General features: G+C 35.4%; 1 protein-coding gene and 1 pseudogene across 2 annotated transcripts; one reads left to right on the forward strand and one right to left on the reverse strand.

Moving 5' to 3' along the window:
- The first annotated feature begins 514 nt into the window (after nucleotides 1-514).
- LOC143544426 (VAN3-binding protein-like) lies at nucleotides 515-3,738 on the forward strand (annotated as a pseudogene). The gene is made up of 7 exons (XR_013137252.1): nucleotides 515-703; nucleotides 767-829; nucleotides 1,588-1,869; nucleotides 1,931-2,196; nucleotides 2,279-2,328; nucleotides 3,215-3,272; nucleotides 3,405-3,738. The product of XR_013137252.1 is annotated as a VAN3-binding protein-like (transcript).
- Nucleotides 3,739-4,272: 534 nt separating this feature from the next.
- LOC143544410 (E3 ubiquitin-protein ligase XBAT32-like) lies at nucleotides 4,273-7,961 on the reverse strand. The gene is made up of 10 exons (XM_077036525.1): nucleotides 7,469-7,961; nucleotides 7,278-7,337; nucleotides 7,110-7,181; nucleotides 6,850-7,025; nucleotides 6,604-6,764; nucleotides 6,476-6,534; nucleotides 6,344-6,390; nucleotides 6,138-6,275; nucleotides 5,938-6,026; nucleotides 4,273-4,981 (listed from the first exon to the last, which is right to left on the reverse strand). The coding sequence occupies exons 1-10, from the start codon at nucleotides 7,661-7,663 to the stop codon at nucleotides 4,500-4,502; spliced, it is 1,479 nt and encodes a 492-aa protein (XP_076892640.1). The 5' UTR covers nucleotides 7,664-7,961; the 3' UTR covers nucleotides 4,273-4,499.
- Between the last annotated feature and the right edge of the window lie 347 nt (nucleotides 7,962-8,308).

Genomic DNA, 8,308 nt, shown 5'->3' on the forward strand with positions numbered 1-8,308 from the left:
TACAATTATCTATAGGCCATGCATCTTTTACATATTTGTTATGTTCACTTAGGGCTGTTTACCGACTGACTACGGCCGTCATATGTGCCACTGGCGACTGGAACTTCTGTCGCTATATATTGTTGCAAAATTAAATTACCTATGGAGGTGTTTGCAACAGAATTTGAAGTTGCAAATATCTAGTTTTCTAGTAATGGTATGTTTGTTTGTATGCATGTGTGTCTGTGTTTAACTTGACACAATGATGTAGAAAGGGAACAAATGTTGTTATTTTGTTATACATAAGTTATTTAAAATATATGCATAAAGCTATATGCTCATGATCACTTCTTACCATATGTTGGCAATGAAGATTCTTCATTAAGCAAAGATGTCATGAATATATTACGTATGTATATATACACAAAAATCATTTTATCGAAGATTCGTAACTTGTAAACATATAGCTTGTTCTCTTTAGTTTACTAAGAACTTAATTAAGTGGTCTTAATATAATAAACTTACTAGCTAGTAAATGGATTGTGATAATATGCCAACACTTTCTGAAGCGCATCCTGAGACAATGGATCTGTTATCACGCACATGGTGTGATTTCGCAGTAAAAGAAGCTTTTCAACCGGCTGAGTTTCGAAGCCAAACACTTGTTCTCCATGAATGCTCAACTAACAATTTTGACGACGGGTCAATGTCGACTAATTTAACGGTACGTTTAACACTAGTTTTAAAATAATGTTACATGTAATGATCTTTGGAAATAAATTTGCAGAAAATGGGGAGCATAAAGAATGACACAACAAAGTCTTTACCCCCATGGAAAAATGATGTGAAGGTAAAAACTTCTTTTCTTTTGTAGCATCTAATTAACCTATGAAGTAACAAGCGTGATTAAGGATTAAATCGTGCTAGATAAGTTCCAAATAGTTACCAAAGTCTCTATATTAACAGTAAAGTTAAATTAAATAGTTACCAAAGTCTCTAGTTGATGTAGGCCCAAGTGCAGAATAGCGGGTCATGGTGCTTCTGAAGGCCCAAGATCGCGCTTCAAAAGAGGCTGCACGAAAATGGGCATAACTTGGGCTACGGGCATCCGTTTCAAGCGTGCTACTAGTCAAAACGGCCGTTGGAACGCGGGCCGTAGGCGGGCTATCCCGTTTATTTTTCCGAAATAATGCTTCTAGGAATAAAAAAATTATTCCTTATTAAGTAGTTATTGTTTTATAATCTATTCCACATGAAAACTCATGCGTCTTCGTCGTCTTTGGGCAGTCATGGATACGAATGCAACAAGCGATGCATCCGGAATTGAATTACAACAGCTGTTTCCGGAAAAAATGGGTACAAAATTTAATCAATCTAATTTCACATTAGAATTTTTGTATATTAGTATGTGTACTTTTAGGTGTTTTTTAAACTTCTTGTACTTCTAGACAGTTCGCTACCCCGATAAGCAAAGTTTGCTTTGAGGGATAACGAACTTTCTAAAAATAAATATTCCAAAAACCACCTAAAAGTACTAGTATCGAATGTCGATCGTTCATAAACAAAATCTTTCATGTATTGCTTAGCAATCTCTAGTAATTTCTCCAGCAATCATGGCACATAACTCCATTTAAATCATCACATATCTCAATCAAGAAATGGTGGAAAGAAATCAAAAGAACGAAAAAAGAAAACGATAGACTACAAAAGGCAGAAGTCCATGCAGCAATCTCAGTAGCTAGTGTTGCTGCCGCTCTAGCGGCCATAGCATCCAAGAACTCAAATTCCGCCACAAAGGAAGCAGCAGTAGTGTCTGCAGCCGCTCTAGTGGCCGCTCACTGTGCCAAAACTGCAGAAGCAATGGGAGCAAATAAACAGCAGCTCAAAACTGCAATGAGCTCAGCCATGTGTTCAACAAGCACAAGTGACATCTTAACTCTCACCGCGGCAGCTTCAACATGTAGTTATCGACACATTATTATCAACCATTAACATTTTGGAATACACGTTTATTCGTTTGATTAATAAATATTGTGTTGTTTGTTCAGCGTTACGAGGAGCTGCGGCACTTAAAACAAGATCAAGATGCAAGAATATGCTAAACTCGAAAGTTACCGTAACGCCTATAGAAGAAAATACTGATCTTAAGTTCGACTTTGAGCGGGTGTCGATTAATACTAAGAAAGGGGGCTGAATTCAAGATCAAGACATCAGATGGTAAGCAAATATCCGGTTTTCGTCTTCTTTTTATAATGATTCTTCGCTATGTATCATATTATGTACTGACTTTGTTTAACAGGTAGATGCATAATGAGATCAGTGTCTATAGTCTTGAATCATGAAGCTAAGGTGCAATATTTCACTTATTTTATAAACTTTTATATAAGGGTTAACTTTTATAGTGGTATTTTTTTATTTATTATGTTTGAAGGTTTTTTTTGCAGGCGTAACCGAATACTGAACATAACCGAATTCAGGTGGTTAAAAACTAGGGGTGGCAAATGTGATCCATTGGGTTGAATGGGTTGTAATAAAATGTATATAATGGGTCAGAATGAGTCAAATTAAAACAAGGAAATGAATGAAACGGGTCAAAACGGGTTGACATTTCTCGAGTTTTTTTTTATGGAACGAGAAAAACGGAGAAAACTTTTTAGTTTATGATTTATATTTCGAGTTATGACTTTTTAATTATTTTTTTTTGGATTTTTTGTGTAGGGGTTTCTGAAATGTTAACCCATTATGACTCATTCAAAAACCCCTCATCAAAAATTTAAAAAAATAATTAAAAAGTCATAACTCGAAATATAAATCAAAAACTAAAAAAGTAAAAGTACTAAAAAGTTTCATCCGTTTTTCTCGTTCTATTAAAAAAACAACTCGAGAAATGTCAACCCGTTTTGACTCGTTTCAACCATTTTCTTTTCTTAGTTTGACCCATTCTGATCCATTATATACATTTTATTACAACGCATGGGTCACATTTGCCATCCATATTAAAAACTGAACCAAATACGAATTCGGTTCAGTTTTCGGTTTAAACTGAAAAACAGAATAATATTTTTTTTCTTCTTATTATTGTTAGTGAAAGTACCTATTACTCAGAGCAATCAAAACAATAAGATAATTTTAATAATATTACAAGAAATAATAATTTGACTTAATTATTATACTTCTAAGTGTTGGTATTAACCATATGTTTGGTTTCTAACTTCAATATTCTTCTAATCTTCAGGTTATTCTCAGAACAAGGAAGTCTAATCTACTGAATGCATTCGCTAGCAAAAAACAAAGTACACTTTTCGGCCTATTTGTTCGTTTATTTACTACAATAGCAACCATGTTTAGTGACACATACGCGTTATCTTTATCCCAGTGTTAGATTATATTCTAAAGAGCGACTTCTTTATCTATCTTTAACATAGGTGTCGTGTTAGACCAGCACATGGAGCTCTACAAGAACTCCGAAAACGACAGAGAAACTTGTTTTCTTGTTTTAACGACCACCCAAGGGATTATTAAATTGGATATGATGAATGATGATCAATGTTACAAGTTATGGACATGGACTATCAGTCATATGCTGTATCTTTCGACGTCTTTCGCAAAATATTCACTTCCATATCGTAACTAAGATGACATTATGCATTACTTGGTTTATCGATCTATTATGCGTAACTATGAAGATATATATTTCTTCAAAATGTAATAGTTTAAATAAGTGATGATTTGATCCATCAAGAGCTTATATTCTTTGGCCTTGGGATCATATTTTATTGTATGGTTTGTCATGCAGTGATTGTTAATACATATGTTTGTTTCTTGATCATAAATGATTGTTTTAACAACTGATACAAATTAAAAGTTTGTTGTGAAACCCTAAACAAGCTTATAGCTAACTACACTAATTTATAAAACTATTAAAGATGTAGTTTCCTTTTTTTTCATACAGAAAAAACTATCAAACCTACAACGCATGTAATTGAGTCAAGCCACTTGTTAACTAGTCGAGTTTAGCTCACTAACAACTTGAACGTAAGCAAACTTAAATAAGCTCAATCCCAAGCCTAAATATAAGCATGTTAATAAACAAGTCTGGGCCCAAGCTAATTAAAAAACCTAGGAAAAAAAACAAACTCCCTACATTCCAAGCTTCAAAAACTACTCACAAGTCGTCTGCCCGGTATGCTAAGATTTAAAATAAATTTAAAAAAAAGTCACTTAGCATAGTCAATATATTATAAATTCAAAATGTTACGAAATATATACTTGTTAAACCAATTTCAATCATGTCACCAGTTATCAATAACCAACACAAAAGAAGTGAATTTCAATTATAAATCCACCAATAACAAAACATTAAAATCAGAACAAAAATCTAATAACTTAAAATTTCTGTTTTTTTCCCTCAAAATCCCATACCAAAAGACCCAACACATCATTAAAAACCCAAGATTTAAAAAAGGTATATATTCAAATATCAATATTTCTTCCTTTCCATTCACTCTTCAATCCCATTATTAGCCAGTTTCTAATGACTGATTTAATGAACATAACCATGATCTTCTACTTTCCGAATGTGACCTCCACCTTCGAAAACTCGACCTTGAATACCGACCACCATCAACCGATGATCGAGACAAAGACGGGCTCGTGTCTGACGCTCCCATGCAAAGACTCGAGCTCAGTTTCATCGACGGGAACTTTTGGCAGCTCAGGGATCTAAGCGGAGATGGGAACTCGGGCTTGCATAAGGGGGTTGTATCAAGCGCAATGTTATCTGGATCTTCGGTTAAAGAAGTGCATGTGAAAAATGATAGCGGTATGCTTGTTCGGGGCATCCCGAGTAGTGCTCGGGTGCCTGGAAGCTTCTTGAACGAGACGATCGCTTGGCGGCAAAGAGGGCAGGGGATGGAGCCTGGCGGCCCTTGCGAGGCGTTTGAGGCGGTGCTTGTGGAGCAAAGGTATAACGCGCAACGAGTGCAGAATTCATGAAAACAACCTGTTAATGTAGTTGACTCAGGTTAAGATTTATTCACAAAAAAAGGATGCTAGTAAGTTAAATGTGGGCAAAAAGGGTTGTTAAAAAGCTCGTGGCTCGCTTGAAATTGGCTCGTCTGTAAAGGAGCTGAACCGTGATGACTCGGTGTGTAACCGAGCCGAGCAGAAGCCAAGGTTGGCTCAGCTAGTGGCTCATTTGTTAGCTAGCTCGTTGACTCGTTTAAATTAAAGGCCAAATTTATATATGCATGTGTGTGTGCAAGTTAAAGCCATAAGACATTTTTTAATAAAATAAAAATAATGATAATAATAATAATATTAATAGATTCTATTAATAATAAAAATTTTCGCTTGGCTCATTTATTAATATGAGTAAAATATAAAAATAAATGAGCAAGCTCAAGCTTTTGACTTTTATTATTATTATTAATAATAATAATAATAACAGATTCTCTTAATAATAAAAATTTTCGCTTGGCTCATTTATAAATAAGAGTAAAAATATAAAACTAAATGAGCAGGCTCAAGCTTTTGATTAGCCGAGCGCGAGGTTAACATTTCAGCCCGTTAAGATAAGAGAGCCAAGCCAGAGCCCACCATGGTTCGGCTCGGCTCGGCTCGTTTACAGCCCTACTAACGGGCCAAACTAAGCTGCATTATCCCAAAACACTTTTGCCAAATAAATTTTAGTTTTTTGCTATAAATAGTTTGTATCTCATCAAATTGTTTTGATGAAACTTGAACCATTAAAGATTCAACTGTAAGATTCAACTGATTAGCATGTCTTATGCATTAAAGATTCAACTGTAAGCGACATTAAACATGTTCCACCAGCTTGACCCATTCCTTTCATAATTAAACGGGCCATAGTTGCCCCCTCAAAATTGATTGTTTTCAAACTCTTGTTTTCAGCTTATAGCAGAAAGAATTTAATTTTAAGTACGCGTTATGTTATACCTTCTGCAGCAATGGCACACTTGTTTTCCAAACAAACAGCACAAGGATCCGAACATATTGAAAGCGAATCGTCGCTCCATCCACACTCTCTGCACATTAAAAAAACACACATTACAGAACAGAAAACACAATCAACGTTGACTTTTGACCTCAAAATCCGAAGTTGACTTTAGAATTAAGAAACTTAAAAGATAAATTACCGAGCAATCCTAACAACACTCATAAGAGGAAGACACAAGTATGGAGAAGAAGTCGGGTCCTCGCCTTGCGGTTGTTCAACCAACACTTCCTCAAGCCAGTCTCTATTCCAAGAACGAGCCACCGCCAACGGGGTCCACCTTTTAATGTAAGTCAACAAGTTAAAATAACACCAAAAAAAACAGAACTTGGTAAATTACAATCATACCCTTTCGAATTTTCGGCAGTTAAACTCGCTCCCCTGGATATCAGATACTAAAAGACATAAAAAACACATATCGATGCATTAGTCAAAAGTCAAAGATCTTGAGGCGTTGAAAAAGTCAAAGTCAAAACGTACTTGACAACATTGTGCATTTCCACCACACGCAGCATAATGAAGGGGTGTACTTCCAGCACCTAAAGACAACAACTTTTTCACAATTAACTCTACAAAATTAATATTAACCTAATCTCAAAATAAGTTACCGATCAAGTCAATCGTCGTGCCGGCATCCACGGTAACTTCATTTATAGAAGCCCCCAAATCAACAAGTAACTGTACAGTATCAACATGACCGTTTAACGCAGCCATATGAAGAGCCGTCACGCCACCATCAGCAGGTTTATTAACCGTTTCATAAAGTGATCTATACATCGAAAACATTTCAAGATTAGTCAACCCCGTCACCAAGAAAGTCAAAAGCTGTCTCATTTGGAGTTCTTAAAGCATACCCTTCGTCAAACTCCGAGATAAACTCTTCAATTTCGGATCTTTTGTTAACAAGATTATAAAAATTAGCAACACTAGGGATATAGTCAGCCAGAAGGATCCGAATGCATCGTGAATGTCCGTTAAGAGCAGCCAAATGCAATGCGGTACCTCCGTTTAGATAATCAGGTTTGTGAATCTATATTCAAGAATCCTTCATTAGCCTAAAAATATTATTATTCCAATTTACCCCTAACAATCTATTAATACGATAAACACGTACGTTTGCTTTGTAAAGAATCAAAGTCAGAACAACCTCCCAGTGCCCATACTGACAAGCTTGCATCAAAGCAGTCTATTCAACAGTTCGACAAGAAACATAAAGATATAAACTTTATACGTGTTACCAAATCTTTATAACATATGATGATCAAAGAAATCAAATCCTAACCTGCCCGCGATAGTTTCTAAGATTAATATCAACCCCAGATTCAATCAAAAGCGAAACGATCTAAAACCAAACACCAACAACCATCAACAAAAAAAACATAAAGATATAAACTTTATACATGTCACCAAATCTTTATAACATATGACTGATATTTTTTATTTTTATTTTTTGAAATATGCAACTTATGATACCTCATGGTGACCTTGAGCTGCAGAGTAATGAAGAGGCGAATTGCGGACACCAAAAGTGGAATACCGAGCAAGTCTCGGGTTATATTCGAGTAAAGCTTTAGCTTCTTGAACATCACCATCTCGTGCAGCCGAAACGAGGCGTTCACCGGATGCAGAGCACCCGAATGAATTACCCATAAGGCTAAAGAATCTCATGACAAAAACTAATTATAACAGAAACCAAATGTGTGTCTACATTATTTGATCAATCATCATCATTATCCAACTAATTTGACCTAAAAAAACTGACATGGTCATAATATAACCAAACCCCAAATCAATACCATACTCAATTTCCCCAAATTTGTAATAACAAAACCCTAATTTCACCCAATTGGTACTCAAATTGGGGTAATAATGAAAAAAGATTGAGACCCACGAGTGTTTATGGGTAAAGATGGTGACTTTGGATATGGGTTTTGCGAATTATGCGGAGAAAAGCGAAGATCTTGAAGGGGTTGTTGTTGTGTCGTGTAACCCAAATGTTATGTAACTTACTATGTGGGTATGAATTATGATCATATAATAATGATAATAATAATAATGAAAGAATTGGGAATTTGGGATTGAAACGGTGGTGGTGAGTGCTGACCCACCAGATGAAATGAAATGGGATTTGATTTGATTTGATTGGTTTAATACCTAATTAATCACTGCTAGTAATGTAATTGAGTGATGGTAATGTCGGTTACCAGTTAATATATTAATTAAGATTTGTGTGTTAGCAACTTAACGCATATAGTTTTAGCAGCATCGGGGTGAACGGGAGACTAACGAGTATGATAGAAGTGTTCAAAAAAA

The sequence above is a fragment of the Bidens hawaiensis genome, unplaced genomic scaffold (genome assembly GCF_021521415.1).
Source record: "Bidens hawaiensis isolate Kalapana, Puna unplaced genomic scaffold, B.hawaiensis_p1.1 tig00013566_1, whole genome shotgun sequence".
Lineage (NCBI taxonomy): Eukaryota > Viridiplantae > Streptophyta > Magnoliopsida > Asterales > Asteraceae > Bidens > Bidens hawaiensis.

Bases quoted from the DNA above. Each gene is read 5' to 3' on its own strand.
- LOC143544410 (XM_077036525.1), bottom strand. From the start codon at position 7,663: ATGAGATTCTTTAGCCTTATGGGTAATTCATTCGGGTGCTCTGCATCC. The intron at 6,535-6,603 runs GTAACTTATTTT...TGTTGTCTTTAG, and splicing joins CACGACGATTGACTTGATCG to GTGCTGGAAGTACACCCCTT. The intron at 6,027-6,137 runs GTAATTTATCTT...TTTAATGTGCAG, and splicing joins AGTGTTGTTAGGATTGCTCG to AGAGTGTGGATGGAGCGACG.